Here is a 21421-nt window from a genome sequence, read left to right as displayed (position 1 = left end):
ACCGTTTTCACTATAACCCCTATGATTATTGGGAATTAGTTATCTACGTACACGGAATCCGAGTAAAACTATAATGGAAGTGTTGAGGTTAAGAGTTCCGTACATTTTTAACTGACATCAAAAAGAGGAGGTACTTTTTTTGTTTATGGTCAGGTCTGGAAAGACTCAAGTAAACCGGTTAGCTGGATTTGACGAAAATGTCTGTCTTCAAAAAAGATGATTTCAAAGGGGGAGATTTTGGTGCATGAATTAATGATTTACTCAAAGTTTAGCAAACCTCATAATATTTTTGTGTTTGATATTATGGTTTTCATACAAGAAATTTAGATATGCAACATACTTAATCTACCTGTACCTATATGCTGGTTTAAACTACGTTTAAAAGCTCCTTAGCTTTTTACTTTTTCTAAAAAAGCCTATTGAGCAAACAAGCAAGCGATTCAATTGCAAAACAATGCGTTTTATAAAAAGTTGCTCAGTAGGTAGGTGTATTATGTGTTTAATTTTTGTTATTTTTATTTTTTGTCACGAATTATTTTCAGATTGAACCCTAATTGCAGACACGTAAACAAATAAGCGACATTCAGTTATCGGCAAACAAGTTCAAATGGTCGTTGTAACGGAGGATTGCGTTTTTTACAAACGAAAGAATATGGGTCAGAAACAATTGAAACGGAATTTCGGCTTCTGGATACCCATTAAAAGTAAGTCACATGTATTTTGGATAAATTTGACAACATTAATACGTCATCAATAACGAAGTGACGTAATCACAAGCTTTTGTTTAATGTATCTACTATGGATCTGAATTTTAAAGCAGTTATTTATAACTTTAATTGGTATCTGTTGTTACTGATACTGTTGAAAGATTATGCTGAATACAATTATTATTACAATAGGTAGTTATGTCAACTTAATTTTGTAAATTTGTTTTAGTTATCGGTTGGAATTGAGTAACGATACAAATCTATAGTATTTAGCATTTAAGAAAATGAACGAAATTAATGTTTATCTTTACAGAAAACAAAGTACACGTCGTGTCAAAGTTTCAGCCTGTCAGAAAACAGGCAACGTTTCAGAGGTCCCTACGAATAACACTGATAATAGGGCAACTGTTCTCACTGATGCCTGTGACTGGTATCTTCAGCAATGACACCTCAAATGTAAGGTAAGCTCAGGGTCGTGACTACGATGCAACTACGTCGTTACTAGACTCAACTAGGGCGATACTACAGTAACTATGGCGGTACTACGCGCTACAATGAATTTCTACGATGGGACTACGGAGGTAGCTACGACATGACTACGACGGTACTACGACACAGTTACAAAGGTACTACGACATGACAACGGAGATAGTACTACGATACGACTAACGGAGGTACTATGACCATAAAATTTGTGCTATGACACTTCTACGGCAGTTCTACGACATGACTACGGTGGTAGCTACGACAAGACTACAGAGTTACTACGACACGACTACCGGAGGTACTACGACAAAACTATGGAGGTACTATGACACGACTACGGCTACGTCCCATTTTATTCAATGCCTGTGTGCTTGTGTCTACGAGTAGTAGCTTGGACCAGTGTGACGTCATTATCGTCGAATTTTATTACGTCACATCGCGCTCACGTTGCGCCAAACTTACGTTGGTTGGTGATAATTTAACCTAATTTGGTACAAATTCTTATTTTTCAATAATATTAGACAATAGATAAACGCGTTTTCTTGGGGGTCTGAAGGTGATTGCTTAAAAGAATAAACAAAAGTATGAGAATAAAATGAAAGTAATTTCTCACTGTCGTTTTTTATTATTGGGACGCCGAAATTTGCGGAAAGCCTATTTTTGCATAATCAGTTTTGTCACTGTAACTCAATATTTTCACTTCCCACGTCGGCTTTGTTTCATTTGTTTTTCGAGAGTGAAAAAAAAAATGGAAGGCGCACATTTGGTATGTTTGTATTGTAAGGTTCAAGCTCATTTATTTTTAAAAGTATATCTTATGGTTTTGCAATACGTTTCAGATTTGTCTACACGTCATGGAGGTGTTTGTACGCTTTTCTGACGCTATTTGGACAATTCTTCATGACGGTGATGTGCATCCATAAAGTAGCTCATACAACTACTACACTCAATGGGAATGGTATGTGGACCTTATTAAATAACATCAATTAATATTTCCAATTCATCCAACATTAGTAGTCTTAAATTATGGCTACAACTACTCGTTGGACAGACGATCTATTAAAGTTGTTGTGGAACCTTGGGGGAGGTCTTTATCAAGCAGTTGACGTCATTATTGGTTTAACGATGGCCCCAAGATACACCGATAGCCTCTAAGGACAATCATCAATCAATCGTTATTTACTTAATTCACGACTTAATCAATGGTAGGCCATCAGTAGAAAATGATTTTTGACAAGAAATGTTTCATCCTTTTTTTGTAATTTTAAAGCTTGATTAAGGGATTCAATCACAATATATCAGATTGCTATGAGCAAGAAATGTACTTAGTGACTCTTAAGCTAAAAATAATCCAAGCTATTAAAAACAATTCGACCAACTAAATCGATAGATAGGTAGGTACGTGATTTAAAATAAATATTACTACCAAAAGTCGACGCCATTAATTAAATGTTAACACCAATTAAATTATTAATTAAAAATTTCCCAATTTACCTAAAAAAGAATGCTTTGTTCTACAGCGTCAAGCCTGCTTGTGAAATTTTTCCTTGAAATTGAAAATAAAGCGCAATTAATAAAACAAAGATTTCGTTCAGCTTTTAAAAGAATTCTTGGCAATACTTAGGCTGGGTTGCACCACCCAACTTTGACCGTAACTTTGACGATAACCGGTGCTTTTTGTATGGATTTTGACACATTTTTGACGTTTGTCAAAGTTAAAGTAAGATGGTGCAACCCAGCCTTAGGAGTTTCAATTTTGTTGTGTAACCAGATATTGTCGGTGTAATGGATTATTTGTTCGTTTTCGTAGTGGTTTCGAAAGAAAGCGTTTTAAGTTTAGCCAATTTAAAATGTTCGATACAGGAATGCTAGAGACGTTTTAAAAGGTTATTTGAACCGTCTGTCGTTGTGCTTCAAAGGAAAGATGTTTTAGCTGTTGTTAGTTCATTTTAAACAGGATTTACAATAACTTCAAATCACTTCGCAAAATATGCTCGTTTATTTACGTCATGGATCCTACTTACCCGCACATTTCCTCGCGTTCGCCTTGTCCATATTAGTGCGTCGATGTGACATCATGGCTGCCTGGTTCGCCGGGCACACTGTAAACTATGACCTCTTAAATGTAGTTGTATTAGATACTATTTTAACTATCTATTGTATTATCAGTCTCTATTATAAACGATGTAAGTTATTAGTTGGTAGACTAGGCACCTTTTATAGATCTAGAAGCATCCCGTTTCTGTCTCTTACAACCTCAGATCATAGAAGGGATCCATTCTATGATCTGAGCTTACAACTGTCTGAGTTTTGGACATTTTATACTTCTCAATACCGCATTTCAGTCTTTATTTGCAATACAATTTCTGCTTTTTTTTCAGCTCCAGTAATATTCTACGGGACCACCTGCATCACAATGATAATGTTCTTCCACGTGGCCATATCCTGGCCTGGTCTGGTCAAACACATCGCTAAGAACGAGGATATAGATCCGAACTTCGACCCGGTGTTAACAAAGAAGTGTAACATCACTTGTACTGTAGTACTAATGTTGGCTTTACGTAAGTATAGGTTTTTTTTCGTATTTTTGCAATTTTATGACTGCTTGTATAATTTTCTTTAAGCTAGAGGTTTCTGTGTTAATTTTATCGAATACATTTTAGTGCAAATATCGTTTTTATTTCATTTATTTTGTCTCATGACTCATCATAACTAATTTCTTTAATTAAGCTATGTGTATTTTTCTTCATCATATTTTTATGAAATTTTTGAAATTATTTTTGTGTTCATTTTTTATTTCGGACTCAAAATAAAATATGCAAGTAAATAATGTAATATAGCGTGGGCAGGCTTCCTACTAGGTGGACCGACGATCTGGTAAAGGTCGCGGGAAGAGCCTGGATGCGGGAAGGTTCATTGTGGAAAACCTTGGGGGAGGCCTTTGTCCAGCAGTGCACGTCATTTGGCTGAAACGAACGCACGAAATAATGTAAATTACAGCTTAGCAAAGCTATAGCGATTTACTTTATCTTTAAAATATACGCATTTGACTAAGTACCAAAGTCTTCTTAAATTTGGTCTAGAGCGTTGATATTTTAACAAAGTTTTACTATATTATCTTTATTTTAGTGGAACACATCTTATCGTTGCTATCAGCGTTTGCTGGAGCCATGGTGTGTCACCCAAACAAAGCATTTTATGAGGGTTTCGTGACGCATTCCTACCCGTGGGTGTTCAACGTATTGCCTTACTCTCCTCCTTTTGGAGCTATTACTCAGGTAATTAAATTATTTACTTTACAGTCATAGAGAACGTCCTCTCGCAAGGTGGACCGACGACATCATAAAGGTAGCAGGAAGGCGCTGGACGCAGGCCGCTACCAATCCATCAACATGGAAATCGTTGGGGGAGGCCTATGTTCAGCAGAGGACGTCCTATGGCTGAAATGATGATGATGACGATGAATTCAATTTTGTGCCTAATTGTCTTGTTTCAAGATCTATATATGATAGAGCAGATAATTATATAACAGCCTTAGAGCCACAGCACGATACGTTGCAGCGTCAGTCCGAAGCCGGAGCGTGTCACTGCGTCGTCACATAGAAATATCTGTGACACAGCGCCACGTTGCGCGATATGGTAAAAAACAATAGTGCGCCGCCGCAACGCATTGTGTGCTTTATTTATTTAATTTAACTCATATAATACTCCTTGAAAAGTATTTGATTCATGAACTGTTCAGTCGTGTAAAAGGTATAAAATCAAACTGTGCTCATCTTTTCAGTTCCTTCACTTCCAGGCTACTTTTATTTGGAACTTCTCCGACCTATTTGTTATATGCATGAGCTACTACCTCACCTCGCGACTCCAGCATATCAATGGGAAGCTCCTGGCTGCACAAGGAAAGGTATGACTTTTAAGTTTTTAAGTAATCTTCAGCTACAAACATCTGAAGCTGAATCATAACGTACAAATAAACAGACAGAGTTAGTAAATAATTACCAAAACTTGGTGTCTGAATAGTCAGTAGATGGATTAACTGTATTCACAAAAGAAGTCGACGATAGCCCAACGGCGTCGACATGTGACTATCGATTCGAGATTCGAAGAGCACTAGTTTGATCCCCTCCTGACTGAGAAGAACTACACTGAACTGTCCTTTATTTGACACTGACAGGGGCTACCGTCAATAGCGGATCGCTGGTTCCGACTTTTGCCACGGTGGAAACCATGTAGTTGAACGAAGATGGTGGCGCCCTTCTGTCAATGTCGTCGGTGGGACATTTCAGTGTAGTTCATCTATACCACTGAATGAGTGACACTAGGTACTGCCTATTTATAACAAAATGGCCGTTACTTTCTGGTTGACTGGTGGCTTTTTTATTTTACTGTATTTGACGTTCATAGTGCCACCAGTGTTCAAAATTGAATAAAATATTTTTTACTATCGGACGCCCGCGACTTCGTACACGTGGATCCCGTTGTATCCCTTTAGGGGTGGAGTCAGTCAGTCAGTCAGTCCGTCAGTCAGACCTTTGAGTTATATATATTTTGATTTGATTTGATTTGATAGAAGTGTAGGGATTTATAATTAATCATTAATGAATATCTTTTTCATCAGTATTTGCCCGAAGTGTTCTGGAAGACGACTCGCGAAGACTACTGCCGCGCCACACAGCTGGTCCGCCGAGTCGACGAAGTTATCAGTGGAATCGTGTTCATATCTTTCGCTAACAACCTATTCTTCATCTGCCTGCAACTGTTTAACACTTTGGAGTAAGTAACGTTTTATTTTCAGTCTACTTATTTACTTGTATGTCAGTAAGCTAAAAGAGTGGTACTTACACAAATCACTTAAAAAAATATTGGGATTGTCTACTGCTAAACGTAGGCCTCGGATCCCCGCATTTTTTTCGGGTCTGGATTGGGTAACCCTTAGGCGGTCTGCTATAACTTCGTGACATTCAAAGTCTAATTTATAAAATAAATTATTTCTTTGGTAGTACATACAAATCGTCAATTCTGTCATATCTGAATATTTCAAGTTTGGCTCTTTTGTAAACAGCCCGCATCCAGTATCGTCGTGCAACTCATGTTAATTTAATTTTGCATATTATTTTACAGGGACGGAATTAAAGGCACTGGAGAATGTAGCAGTCGATCGAAGGCGTAAGTTTTATTATAAGACTAGCGGCCGCCCGCGACTTCGTACGCGTGGATCCCGTTTTACCCCCTAAGGGGTGGAGTAACGTAAAATACTTTTTTAGCGGATGCCTACGTCATAACATCTACCTGCATGCCAAATTTCAGCCCGATCCGTCCAGTCGTTTGGGCTGTGCGTTGATAGATCACTATGTCAGTCAGTCAGTCAGTCACCTTTGAGTTATTAAATTATGTATATTTAGAAATATTATTTTATTACTTTAGTACAACTGGACACAACTATTTTTGTTACAACATAGCATATTAAAATATTATTAAAGAGATTACACAACTTACCTCACTTTAATGTGCTGATGTACACTGAAATAACACTAAATTGCTGTGTCTCATATTTGCCTTTGAAAATAAAATTCACGTTAATTGTTCACATGCCACACATAACTTTAGTAGTAAAGTGATGACATGCAAAATCGTTCTCAGCTTTATTTCAGCTAGACTAGACACTTTACGGCTTCATTTCAAGGCATTACCAGTAAAATGTTTTATGTTTTAGTATCACACTCGACAGATACTAATTTTCTTTTTTGACAAAACCACTTTAATCATATTTCAAGTGTGGAACTTTAAAGTGTTTTTATAGGTATAGGCGTTGAAACTACGAGTAGGTGTTTTGTAATNTTTGTAATACACATTTACTTTAAGTACGTTATTAAAGTTAAGTCTAAACTTTAATGCACATTTGTCATGATTCTTATTAGGTAATCTCGTTTTAGAGCAAAGTTTATGCAACCTTAAAATACAAACAGCATTTTCGAAAACCAATGTCACATAATAAAATACGAGCCACGATACATATGTACATAGCCACGATAGCCGAACGGTGAAGGGGTCGGAATGGCCGACTCGAGATCCGAGGAACGCGGGTTCGAATCCCAACGCCGCTCTACTATTGTAGTGAGCCCACTCGTAACACAAGCTTAAAAAATGAAGAAAAATCCTGAAATACGTCCACGTCCTGTAAAGCTAATGATAACTCGCGGCTCCGTTTCTTTGGGCTCTGATGGACACCATAGGGTTTTAGTGGGTACTGGGTAGGCTCCGCCTTTAGTAAGCAGGCGGGGAGAGTCCCACATAACTCACTGGCCGTCCCCATAGACCAGTGGATATGCGCAAAGCATTTCCCGACGTAAAAAAAGTTTGAGCGCCATGATAAGCTTTTGTCGAGGCATTTTATTGATTTTACACGATAAGCCGTCTAAAATCGACGATAAGATTTTGTCATGGCGCGCATCCCAGCGCGGATAATGATTCAAGACATATTTTATGGAAAAATATCTAAATTAAGCTGTCCAGAGGCATAGTTTATAATTTAGGTACTCTATTATTCTAGGACATCAGTAAAACTTCTGGGAGGCTATGAAGCGGCTACGTATTTTCTATTCTCTTTGGTGTATCTCATCTCAAGATCGATAGCTGTTTCATTGATAGCCTCTCAAGTCAATGCGGCGTCTATGGTGCCGGCGCCAGTGTTGTATGAGGTGCCATCACCAGTGTACTGTGTTGAGGTAAGTACCTACAATAACAATAACTATAAGTAATAAACTTAAATATAGACAAGGTGGAATTTTTTAATGACACCTCAAGGCGCAAGGGAAAGTACTTTTAATACTGTCGATAAAAAAAATTGTACAAAGTATACATTCCTTTTTAAATGAAAAAAAGAAGATGAAAACTGCATCCAGAGATTTCAGAAAATTCGCTTGCCACACCCGGGAATCGAACCAACTAAAATCTTTATTACGTCGATCGTTAGGGTCAGTAGTATTAGGATAAAATCTTTTAAACAAACTTGATAAATCAAATGGAAGGAAAACCATGAAATCTTAATAGGCGTTGAAACTACGAGTAGGTGTTTTGTAATGATATACATTAACTTTAAGCACGTTATTAAAGTTAAGTCTAAACTTTAATGCACATTATGTCATGATTCTTATTAGGTAATCTCGTTTTAGAGCAAAGTTTATGCAACCTTAAAATACAAATCAGCATTTCTAGAACCACTGTCACAAAATAACCCTCAAATACAGACTAAATCGTCGACTAAACGGCCAGTAAGCCTAGGAGGAGCGCCACGATTAACTTAATTCGAAGCATTTTATTGATTTTAAACGATAAGCCCATACATTTTTCGTCTAAAATCATTGATAAGATTTCGTCATGGTGCGCATCCTAGCATAGCTAGCAATCATCTATACTAATATTATAAAGCTGAAGAGTTTGTTTGTTTGTTTGTTTGTTTGTTTGTTTGTTTGTTTGTTTGTTTGTTTGTAGCTCCTAGAGTGATATGAGTAGAACGTATAATTAGTTCCCAACATGGTGTAAATGTGCGCCGAATTAGAGATTAGTGCGTGCTGTCGTTTTGGTACAAAACGAAAAAAACGATTCCTGCTGGAGTAACGTTGTTCTAGCAGGAAAATTCTAAACGAATGATCGGAAAGAAAAAAACTGTGTACGAGCAGATAGCTTATATTTATTTTGTTCTATTATGTGAGCTGAAAATGTGATTTATGCGTCTTCAGGTTTTCGAGATATTGCATTTCCTGCCAGGGTAACGTTTTGCAGAATGCTCTATCTCAATAACCGTTATATTTGCGCCTATAGAATAAACACACACGGGTAGCTTTTGATTTGTGCGTATATGTGAAAGAAACATGTTTATGAAAATATTTATAAATATCAAGTAATCGAGCTTTCTTCAAAATCCGAAAAAAATCGTGTAGCGCCTGAATAACAAAACATACAAGCTCACTGGAAACTGTATTCGATCCTTCTTAATACGTATTATAACCATAAAAAGTTTCAAAAACGCACATTCATGGGTCATTGAATAATATCACTAAAAGTAAATACTACGGTGCTATAATTTTGACGACAAAATACAAGGAATCAGCTACACCAAGATGAATGGATGTCAACCGTATAATTAGAGCGTTTATTGAACAAATATAAAATATAATATTCAGCTTGAAATGTATCGCTTAAAAAAAGATATACACAAAAATATCAAATTGTAAATAACGGCTGGTTACCCGACCAAATTCGAATGCATACAAAAAAGCGACGGATTCATACATATCGATGACCTTCTTAACTATACTCACTAACCGGTAGAAAGAAGAACGGTCACGCCCCATACAAAAAAAACCCAGACCCGACAGAAACGAGACATACCTCAGTTTTTTTGTCATGTCTTAATTAGTTAAATTATATATTTTTTATATTCGAAATCTATGTATAACACCAAAATATTACCCTTTGTTTTTGTTCAGGCGTTATACAAAAACGAATACAAAATGCCTATTTATCACCAAAATTGGTAAATGTATGTACCTAAATGTCTATTACAGCTGCTATGGAATGTATCTAGGTGACCTGGAGATACAGCCGGATTATACAGGGTGGAAACGAGAAGTTACAAAATCCAAAAATTCTTAGGTACACACATTTACCAATTTTGGTGATAAATAGGCATTTTGTATTAGTTTTTGTATAACGCCTGAACAAAAACAAAGGGTAATATTTTGGTGTTATACATAGATTTCGAATATAAAAAATATATAATTTAACTAATTAGGACATGACAAAAAAACTGAGGTATGTCTCGTTTCTGTCGGGCCTGGGTCACAAATGACCGTTCTTCTTTGTTGTAACGAAGTACACTGAATTGCAAAATAACAAGTAAAAAATAAATTTTAATGACAAACTTTTTTTTCTTATCTCTGGCATGAGTAATGTGTAAGTGCGCCTATATTATAATTTACAATTAAGTCTTGACGTGAAATATGTGTATTAAATTAATACTAGCTTCTGCCCACTGCTTCACCCGCATAAAATTTAGTTTGTCACAACACAAATCACTTTTCTTTCATGTCTATAAAACATTTTTAGCAATTTATGGCCGCTGAGGCAGGAAAGTTCCACCAAAAAGTGGCGACCACGAACAGGAAGACGTGGCGGGGGCAGGCCTCCCACTAGGTGGACCGACGATCTGGTGAAGGTCGCGGAAGGTAGCTGGATGCGAATGTCGCAGGACTGGTGTTTGTGGAAATCCTTGAGGGAAGCCTTTGTCCAGTAGTGTCTTGTCTTTCGAACGATATTGATCTGTGATTTAACGTCATGATTAAATACTTTTTAAGATAAATTGATAAGAGATTCTTAAGAATAAGGGTTTTCCATTCATTTGAACACGACTGTACTAACAACAGCTTAAGTTTAATACACTCAATGTGGAAGGTCATCGATGTGTATGAATCCGTCGCTTTTTTGTATGCATTCAAATTTGGTCGGGTAATCAACCGTTATTTACAATTTGATATTTTTGTGCATATCTTTTTTTAAGCGATACATTTCAAGCTGAATATTATATTTTATATTTGTTCAATAAACGCTCTAATTATAAGGTTGACATCCGCTCATCTTGGTGTAGCTGATTCCTTGTATTTTGACGTCAAAATTATAGCACCGTCGTATTTACTTTTAGTGATATTATTCAATGACCCATGAATGTGCGTTTTTGTAACTTTTTATGGTTTTAAAACGTATTAAGAAGGATCGAATACAGTTTTCAGTGAGCTTGTATGTTTTTTTATTCAGGCGCTACACGATTTTTTCGGATTTTGAAGAAAGCTCGATTACTTGATATTTATAAATATTTTCATAAACATGTTTCTTTCACATATACGCACAAATCAAGAGCTACTTGTGTGTGTTTATTCTATAGGCGCACATATAACGGTTATTGAGATAGAGCATTCTGCAAAACGTTACCCTGGCAGGAAATGCAATATCTCGAAACCTGAAGACGCACAAATCACATTTTCAGCTCACATAATAGAACAAATATAAGCTATCTGCTCGTACACAGTTTTTCTCTTTCCGATCATTCGTTTAGAATTTTCCTGCTAGAACAACGTTGCTCCAGCAGGAATCGTTTTATTCGTTTTGTACCAAAACGACAGCACGCACTAATCTCTAATTCGGCGCACATTTACACCATGTTGGGAACTAATTAATTATACGTTCTACTCATATCATCCTAGGAGCTACTTTCCAGCTGAAGTAACGTACACGATATTTTAATAAAGTTTACTATATTTTCTTTATTTCAGTGGAACACATCTTATCGTTGCTATCAGCGTTTGCTGGAGCCATGGTGTGTCACCCAAACAAAGCATTTTATGAGGGTTTCGTGACGCATTCCTACCCGTGGGTGTTCAACGTACTGCGTTACTCTCCTTATTTTGGAGCTGTTACTCAGGTATTTGCATTATTACCTTTACAGATATAGAGAACGTCCACCCACAAGGTGGACCGACGACATCATAAAGGTAGCAGGAAGGCGCTGGACGCAGGCCGCTACCAATCGATCAACATTGAAATCGTTGGGGGAGGCCTATGTTCAGCTGTGGACGTAATATGGCTGAAATGATGTGGCTCTAAAGCCACAGCACATGATACGTTGCAGCGTCGGTGCGAAGCCGGAGCGGTGTCGCTGCGTCATCTCATAGAAATATCTGTGACGCAGCGCCACGTTGCGCGATATGGCGAAAACTTTGCAGTGCGGTGTCGCAATGTATTGTGTGTTAGGCTTAGCTCATCATAATCCTTGAAAAATATTTGATTCAAGAACTGTTCAGTCGAATAAAAAGTATAAGATCAAACTGTGCTCATCTTTTCAGTTCCTTCACTTCCAGGCTACTTTTATATGGAACTTCTCCGACCTATTTGTTATATGCATGAGCTACTACCTCACCTCGCGACTCCAGCATATCAATGGGAAGCTCCTGGCTGCACAAGGAAAGGTATGACTTTTAAGTTTTTAAGTAATCGACAGTTACAGAGATCTGTTATTTTACAGAGTTTGTAATAAATTTCCCTGCGTGATCGAATCAGAAATGAGGAGATCCGCAGGAGAACCAAAGTAACCGACATAGCTCGCAGAATTGCTAAAATCAAGTGGCAGTGGGCGGGGCACATAGCTCGTAGAGACGATGGCCGTTGGGGCAGGAAAGTTCTCGAGTGGCGACCACGGGCTGGAAGACGTAGCGTGGGCAGGCCTCCTACTAGGTGGACCGACGATCTGGTAAAGGTCGCGGGAAGAGCCTGGATGCGGGAAGCGCAGGACCGTTCATTGTGGAAAACCTTGGGGGAGGCCTTTGTCCAGCAGTGGACGTCATTTGGCTGAAAAAGAAAGAAGAAAGACCAAAAAATTGCATAGATAACATTACACGATAGCCTAACAGCGTTGACATGTGATTCGAGAATCGAAGAGCACTAGTTTGATCCCCTCTTACCACTGAATGACACTACTGCCATTTTATAACAAAATAGCCGATACTTTTTGGTTGACTGGTGGCTTTTTTTTTGTTTTACTGTAGCTATATTGACGTTCATAGTGCCACCAGTGGTCACAATTGAATAAAATATTTTTGTTTTAATTTGATTTGATAGAAGTGTAGGGATTTATAATGAATCCTTAATCCTTAATTAATGTCTTTGTCATCAGTATTTACCCGAAGTGTTCTGGAAGACGACTCGCGAAGACTACTGCCGCGCCACACAGCTGGTCCGCCGAGTCGACGAAGTTATCAGTGGAATCGTGTTCATATCTTTCGCTAACAACCTATTCTTCATCTGCCTGCAACTGTTTAACACTTTGGAGTAAGTAGCGTTTTATTTTCAGTCTACTTATTTACTTGTATGTCAATAAGCTAAAAAAGTGGTACTTACACAAATCACTTGAAAAAATATTGGGATTGTCTACTGCTAAACGTAGGCCTCGGATCCCCGCATTTTTTGCGGGTCTGGATTGTGTAACCCTTAGGCGGTCTGCTATAACTTCGTGACATTCAAAGTCTAATTTATAAAATAAATTATTTCTTTGGTAGTACATACAAATCGTCAATTCTGTCATATCTGAATATTTCAAGATTGGCTCTTTTGTAAACAGCCCGCATCCAGTATCGTCGTGCAACTCATGTTAATTTAATTTTGCATATTATTTTACAGGGACGGAATTAAAGGCACTGGAGAATGTAGCAGTCGATCGAAGGCGTAAGTTTTATTATAAGACTAGCGGCCGCCCGCGACTTCGTACGCGTGGATCCCGTTTTACCCCCTAAGGGGTGGAGTAACGTAAAATACTTTTTTAGCGGATGCCTACGTCATAACATCTACCTGCATGCCAAATTTCAGCCCGATCCGTCCAGTCGTTTGGGCTGTGCGTTGATAGATCACTATGTCAGTCAGTCAGTCAGTCACCTTTGAGTTATTAAATTATGTATATTTAGAAATATTATTTTATTACTTTAGTACAACTGGACACAACTATTTTTGTTACAACATAGCATATTAAAATATTATTAAAGAGATTACACAACTTACCTCACTAATGTGCTGATGTACACTGAAATAACACTAAATTGCTGTGTCTCATATTTGCCTTTGAAAATAAAATTCACGTTAATTGTTCACATGCCACACATAACTTTAGTAGTAAAGTGATGACATGCAAAATCGTTCTCAGCTTTATTTCAGCTAGACTAGACACTTTACGGCTTCATTTCAAGGCATTACCAGTAAAATGTTTTATGTTTTAGTATCACACTCGACAGATACTAATTTTCTTTTTTGACAAAACCACTTTAATCATGTTTCAAGTGTGGAACTTTAAAGTGTTTTTATAGGTATTATAACATTGGTATGCTGAAACAAGATTTTATTTATTTATTTATTTATTTGAACACACACACATTTACTATTTTCACTGGCTAACTCAATATAAAAATGCCAATCATTTACAATAATTCAAATAATAATAAAAGTTTATTTCATATTACATTTTCAGAATAAAATAAAAATAAAATACAATAAAATAAATATCAAAATAGGTACATGTCCCAAACACATGTTTCGTAACAATCGAAGTCATAACAAAAGAGCTACTATTTGCATGCTCTGTGCTCTACACTACTCTGTAAAGGATTGACAAACACACATTTGACACTTGACAGCTACGATAAAGCAAAACGCCTGTTGATTTCTTCACGGCAAAGTTTTTTTTGGAAAATCAAAAAATCTCAACATCAATGCATTAATACCAAAAACGACAAAGGGGGCGACCTTCAAAATATTTATTTGAACATTTCCATATAAGAATTATTGCTTCATACGTTAAATTAACAAAGTTCTCGAAGAAATAAAATTTCCATACGTCTCCATTTTAAATGTTGTTTATTAATTTTTTACGTATTTATTTAAAATTTCGAAAAGGCGGCGACCTAGATCAAGGATTGGGCTACCCTACACAAGTTCCTTTGATGTATTTAAGCCATTATTCGCAGAGCACTCGTGATTTAAAAATATGTCAATTTTAAGGATTCTGTGCAGGACCCCCTTAAATTATTTACAAAACTCTCCATAGGCTAGTTTTATATCATTTTATTAAAACAATCTTTTGATTGCAGGTCCAAAGATTCTTGGACCAAGTCAACGGCGATAACGTTGCATTGAGTGGTCTTCAGTTCTTCAGCGTCACAAGAGGACTTCTCTTATCAGTAAGTACCTATGTCATGACGTCATGTTTTTCAATATAGGCTAGTCATAATGTCAATGAACCGATTACCACTGTGGCAACTTCTCAAGTAGAGACTCGAAAACATAGCATTTTGGCTCAAGTGATAATTTAGTGGAATGGAGGCCACGTACCGGAAAACGCAGCGTGGGACGTCCACCCACAAGGTGCACCGATGACCTGATAAAGGTAGCGGGAAGGCGCTGGATGCAGGCCGCTACCAACCGTGCGATGTGGAAGTCATTGGGGGAGGCCTATGTTCAGCAGTGGACATCCTGTGGCTGAAATGATGATGATGATGATAATTTTTGAAAAGAAGCTGGGTAAAATGGCACTGCAATAAAATGTTCTGTAAAACGTTATGTTACACAACACCAATTCTTCCTTGACTAGGGTCGGGTAAAATTTGACAGTTAAATATGTACAAACAAAATTGAGGACCTTATTTTTGAAGTTGGTCAAATACAAACCATTGACTGTTTATATTTATTTTCAGGTAGCTGGCACAATAGTGACGTACGAGCTAGTGATGGTCCAGTTTACGACGCCATCGCCGCCGGCGGTCAGCAACTCATCATCAATTATGGCCAACCTGACATCAACTGCGATGCCTACGATCGCTACAGGATAAATAACCTCAAACAGTCTCAAAAAAAGTCATTGGTTTTCAACCGTATCTTCACAGCATAAAGTTCAAATTGAGATTTATGTGAGGACTATGGCCACCAGAGAGAGCCTGGCTATGGGTTGACATTATTTTCTTTTTGTGTTGGTAGAGACGATGGTACATGTGCTGTCGACTATATTACCTAAGTTACCACGAAATTAGTTACGTCACATTTTTGAAAGTTTCATTGATTGTAAATAACTAAGTGTAAAATATAATAAGTATTGCCTCACTAGTATTTCTTATTTCCTCCAAAGTACGAGAAAATATTGTAGTACGAGTAACTTAAACTTGTACACAAAATTATGTACCTAGGTACATTCTTCGTAAATCTATGTGAATATACTTTGTGTCTCTACAAATTCAGACAATTCTTTCAATTAATTTGGATGTGCATTCAGTCCATAAAATCTTATTCGAAACTAAATCTAAGATTTAGAATAACAATAGGTTTAGGTCCTATTTGTCTTTGGATTAGGAATTTAAGTAGTAGATTAGAATAGATAACAATAAGGTCTGAAATTGCTTGAAACATTCCATTGTTTGAAACTAGAGAGACTTTTACTTGAGTGACCACTGAGTGGTGACATTGGCAAACATATCGGAATTTTCAAGTAAGTAATTAATTTTGAGAGTTAAACTTATATTACTTATCTTAGCAGGCCGCTACCAACCGGGCAACATGGAAAGCAAGCCTCCCCCAAGGAGGCCTATGTTCAGCAGTGGACGTCCTATGGCTGGGATGATGATGATGGTGATGATGATGATGATGATGATGATGATGATGATGATGATGATGATGATGATGATGATGATGATAAACTTATCTACACTAATATTAGAGGAAAGATTTTGATTATTATTTTGTTTTGAATAGACTCCGAAACTACCGAACCGATTGGAAAAATCACTTCACCGGGCCGGGCAAGTTCGCCGGGGCAGTCGGTATGAACTTAAATTAATGTTTGAGATAATTATAAGTTGAAGAATTGTAATAACCACAATCTGTTTATTTTTCCATAAAAAAGCTACTGCCGAAGCTGCATTTATAACACTTTGAAAGCTCCTACAGTTAACTCCTTACCGCTCGAATCGAAATCAATAAAATCTACTTACAATTTTTATTTTGTAAATTACTTGCACTGGTTAGGACTTGAACCCAAGTCTCCTGCTGAGCGCGCAGGAGCTTTTCTAACTAAGCTACAGGGGAAAATAAATTATTGGCTTCATTTTCAAACCTTCATCTCCCATTCACAACCTTCGACTTTGAGCTTTTTTCAACTCTATATCTTCATCCTTAAAGCTCATTTTATCAATCACTGCGTTGCTAGCTGTATTGTAAAAAAGTGGCTTACATTTGATACTTTTTCAAAGACTCGGAATGCTTGTGTCAGAATAAGTTCTGACTTTCTGAGGAGGTTTAACTAGCTATTTATATTCTTGTAACTTTAGTATGAGTTTGGCTTGCTTAGTTGTTAGGGTGCGTTCACATTAGGGTACATTATTGTGTACATTATCGCCCGTATTCACAAACATTACTATGAGGTCTCACAGTGGGCGGACGCACAGGGTGACACACGAACCAATCACAGAGCTCTATTCCACGCTGTGCGTTCGATTTGCTGCTTCACTTAAGTAGCATTCTTTTAGATAATGATGTCACACATATCACTGAAATAAGTACGTTGAACTTCGATTACACTAAGGAAAGGACTCGTGAAGAAAATGCAAACTTTTGTTAGGTATCACTATTCCACCAGCTCGCACTAAGCGTTTCGATGATTCTTTTATAATGCGAACAGCTAGGGACTGGAATTCGTTGCCTGCTGCTGTCTTTCCCGAAAACTATAATCCGGGCCTCTTCAAGGCGAGAGTGAATAGGCACTTACAGGGCAGATATGTACCATCCTAGACTGCATCCCACTTAACATCAGGTGCGATTGTGGTCAAATACCTGCCTTGTTATGCATAAAAAAATGAAAAAATAGGTATGAAAACTTTCATGAAATTCAAAATATTTTGTTTATATTAGACCAACATAATTTTGTTACCAATAAAGAAAACATCAAAATCATGTGTAATTTCAGTTCGTGTTCAAACAATTAAAACTCCGTTATGTTACAAGCGACAGCTACAATGTGTAATCACCTTTCTAAAACATTTTTCCAAGTCTCAAAATTTCATTTTCTTTTAGAAGCAGCGGTTGATGAGGCTAATATTGTATTAACCCCTTAAATGCGGCGCAATATTCCGTCTGGTGCGCTTTTTTAAAGGTCCTCTAATTTGAGAATATTGTACATGCATTGTTTTTGTCTAGTTCGTTTAATCATATAATTATACATCCACTTTATTTGCTCATGCACAGATGACGGGTTAACAAATTAACAATGTCCCATGCAGTTGTCTCGTACGATTTTAAAATAAAAAATTAGAAATTGGCAAACGGTTAAAGCTAAGACTGGGTTGCACTATCTTACTTTAACTTTAGCAAACGTTAAAAGTCTGTCAAACTCATACAAAAAACACCGGTTATGGTTCTTTAACCATAACCGTGACTATTTACGGTTAAAATAAGGTGGTGTAATTAAGCCTAAGATGCAATATCTTTCGGATAACAGAGAAAGAAGGCAGTTGTTAGAAGAAACAACTCTTTGAAGTTCAAATACCTTAGTAATTTAAGCCCATGTCAAAACAAAGTAAATAAATAAATTCACAGCGAAATTCGTAAAACTGAACAAAAACCCGACTAAAGTGTCAGTTTCCCATTAACTTTTTGCAACGTCTGTACATCTATCTTCATCCCACATCGCTGCTGAGTCATTTGATTCTATTCAGTATTTTTACAGGTCTTGATCTAAGAATACGACTTATACAAAAATATGAGGCTATCCTAGTATGCTGAAATGCATAATTTGATTTGCAATTACACTTTTAAGTAGTTCTTTTACACTTACCAAAACAATTCTACATTCGGCTTGATTAATCATTTTCCATCAGGTGAGTGAATCATCAATCAATCATCTAGGTAGGTAATCCAAAATTGTCTTTTATTTAAATTGGTTAAAAAAATATTTTTCGTAATTTTAATGTTTGGAGAGTCAAAAACCTGCATACCTATCTGTAGTCAAGTTTTTGTCTCATTAAAGAAGCTTAAAATAGTATGAGGTAAGTTTTTAACGTTAAACGTTACCTTTATGAATATTTTGTTGATAAAATCTTTTAATAACTTTACGTTTACATAGGTAAATTTCATTGTAAATCGAAGTTAACCGTACGCGACATTCTAAACTAAATATTTGAATAAAATCCAGGAGCTATTTAGCATTTAAAGCAGTTTTAAAGCACACTTGACTAGACAGCTGGATTCACTCGGTCTTCTGTAATTTATTACCCACAGTTTGAGACAGGTAATTCCAATACCAAAAAGAAAAGAACGTAACTTACCGATTTGAAACTCTCCGACTGTTGTTGTAGGGTTAAGAATTATTTTTTAAACGTTTACTTTTCTTTTCTTTTAAAGTATAGCCATGTCTATCATGACAAAAATATGTTTAAGTAACTCAAGCCTTGCAATATTTTATTGAAACCATTTCAAAAATATTTAAAAGAAGGTAGTCACTTAGGCCCGGTTTTTTGATTCGTAGTTAAATTACCCAATGGTCAAATTTGACAGATGTCAAATGACAAGTGGTTAAATATCAGAAAAAAATGTTTTTCAAACAATGGTTAGCTTGACTTTTAGTACATTTTTTAACTGTTAGTTAACATTTTGTTTATATTAAACCATTAGTAGCAAAATTTGACTATTGGTTATTTTAACTACGAATCAAAAAACCGGGCCTTACTGATACTCCCATGATGGTAGGTATAATTTTTTTATTACACCATAACAGTGGTTTTTACAACTCTAGTATCTACTTCCTACCTGTCTCCTTTATTTCAAATGAAATAACTCACAAAAACAACTCAGAAGATAGTCAAATAAGTATATGACAATTTGTTTTCGAGTGAAAACGAAATATTACGGTCATGTGGAGGTTCTGTTTATTTTACGCTTCCCGTTACGTTATCGTCTGAGATAATTCAAGTTCATTTTTATGAGACTACAGTCACTTTTGGGTTCATGGATCTTAAGTTTGGCGAGTAAAAGCTACACCTGTATATTCGATAAAATATTGTCAGGTCTTTTTGCAACCATTGAGTTATAATGTACTACGTAGTAATATTACTTCAATGTTTGCAATATACCTACGTCTTTATAGTAACCTGTTCTGACTCAGTCCCCCTAGCTAGGCCCTAGAGAAAGTAAAAGTTCCAGTACGAGCAAAGTATGTGCTGAGCCAAAATTCGTGGAGTGTGGACCGAGTTGCGAGCCTCGAACGAGCGTCAAACTGTGCTCCGCCTATTGTCGGTGTCCGTTTTTTGACGAATACAAAGGGATTTGTATCTCGCNGCGGGCACAGCTAGTCATTCCATAAAGATGACTCAATACATATCTTAATGGAAAAATGAAGCTGTCCAGAGGCAAATATCCTAAGCATAGTTTATAATTTACTCTTTATTTTCTAGGACATCAGTAAAACTTCTGGGAGGCTATGAAGCGGCTACGTATTTTCTATTCTCTTTGGTGTATCTCATCTCAAGATCGATAGCCGTTTCATTGATAGCCTCTCAAGTCAATGCGGCGTCTATGGTGCCGGCGCCAGTGTTGTATGAGGTGCCATCACCAGTGTACTGTGTTGAGGTAAGTACCTACAATAACAATAACTATAAGTAAATAAATATAGACAAGGTGGAATTTTTTAATGACACCTCAAGGCGCAAGGGAAAGTACTTTTAATACTGTCGATAAAAAAAATTGTACAAAGTATACATTCCTTTTAAAATGAAAAAAAGAAGATGAAAACTGCATCCAGAGATTTCAGAAAATTCGCTTGCCACTCCCGGGAATCGAACCAACTAAAATCTTTATTACATCGATCGTTACGGTCAGTAATTAGGATAAAATCTTTTAAACAAACTTGATAAATCAAATGAAAGGAATAATTATGCTAGTTTTATAATCTTTTTATAAAAACAATCTTTTGATTGCAGGTCCAAAGATTCTTGGACCAAGTCAATGGCGATAACGTTGCATTGAGTGGTCTTCAGTTCTTCAGCGTCACAAGAGGACTTCTCTTATCAGTAAGTACCTATGTCATGACGTCATGTTTTTCAATATAGGCTAGTCATAATGTCAATGAACCGATTACCACTGTGGCAACTTCTCAAGTAGAGACCGGGACTCGAAAAACATAAAATATCAAGACGCCTTTTAGCTCGATTGATGATTTTTGAAAAGATGCTGGGTAAAATGGATCATTTTGGAGGAGATCTATGACTAAAGACAATAACCATGATGTTCTGTAAAACGTTATGTTACACAACACCAACTCTTCCTTGACTAGTGTCGAGTAAAATTTGACAGTTAAAATTACAACCAAAATGGATAACCTCATTCTTTTTGAAGTTGGTTAAAATACAAACCATTGACTGTTTATATTTATTTGCAGGTAGCTGGCACAATAGTGACGTACGAGCTAGTGATGGTTCAGTTTACAACGCCATCGCCGCCGGCGGTCAGCAATTCGACATCAGGCGTTCTAGCCAACCTGACATCAACTGCGATGCCTACGATCGCTACAGGATAAATAACCTCAAACAGTCTCAAAAAAAGTCATTGATTTTAAACCGTATCTTCACAGCAGTTCAAATTGAGATTTATGT

The 21421-nt window shown here is 36.8% G+C and overlaps 1 protein-coding gene across 1 annotated transcript; it reads left to right on the top strand.

Moving 5' to 3' along the window:
- Positions 1–615: 615 nt before the first annotated feature.
- Positions 616–21345, top strand: LOC114366238 (gustatory receptor for sugar taste 64f). The gene is made up of 16 exons (XM_028323041.1): positions 616–704; positions 1021–1168; positions 2033–2151; positions 3575–3754; positions 4323–4471; positions 4978–5100; positions 5815–5969; positions 6318–6362; positions 7747–7925; positions 11525–11673; positions 12095–12217; positions 12922–13076; positions 13425–13469; positions 20225–20399; positions 20750–20839; positions 21208–21345. Exons 1-16 carry the CDS (start codon positions 653–655, stop codon positions 21343–21345), a joined length of 2025 nt encoding a protein of 674 aa, XP_028178842.1. The 5' UTR covers positions 616–652.
- The last annotated feature ends 76 nt before the right edge of the window (positions 21346–21421 follow it).

This window comes from Ostrinia furnacalis, unplaced genomic scaffold (genome assembly GCF_004193835.3).
Source record: "Ostrinia furnacalis isolate ACB-3 unplaced genomic scaffold, ASM419383v2 OfSCF0593, whole genome shotgun sequence".
Taxonomy (NCBI): domain Eukaryota; kingdom Metazoa; phylum Arthropoda; class Insecta; order Lepidoptera; family Crambidae; genus Ostrinia; species Ostrinia furnacalis.
Note: the sequence above shows the minus strand (reverse complement) of the source record. Positions and strands in the feature narration are given on the sequence as shown.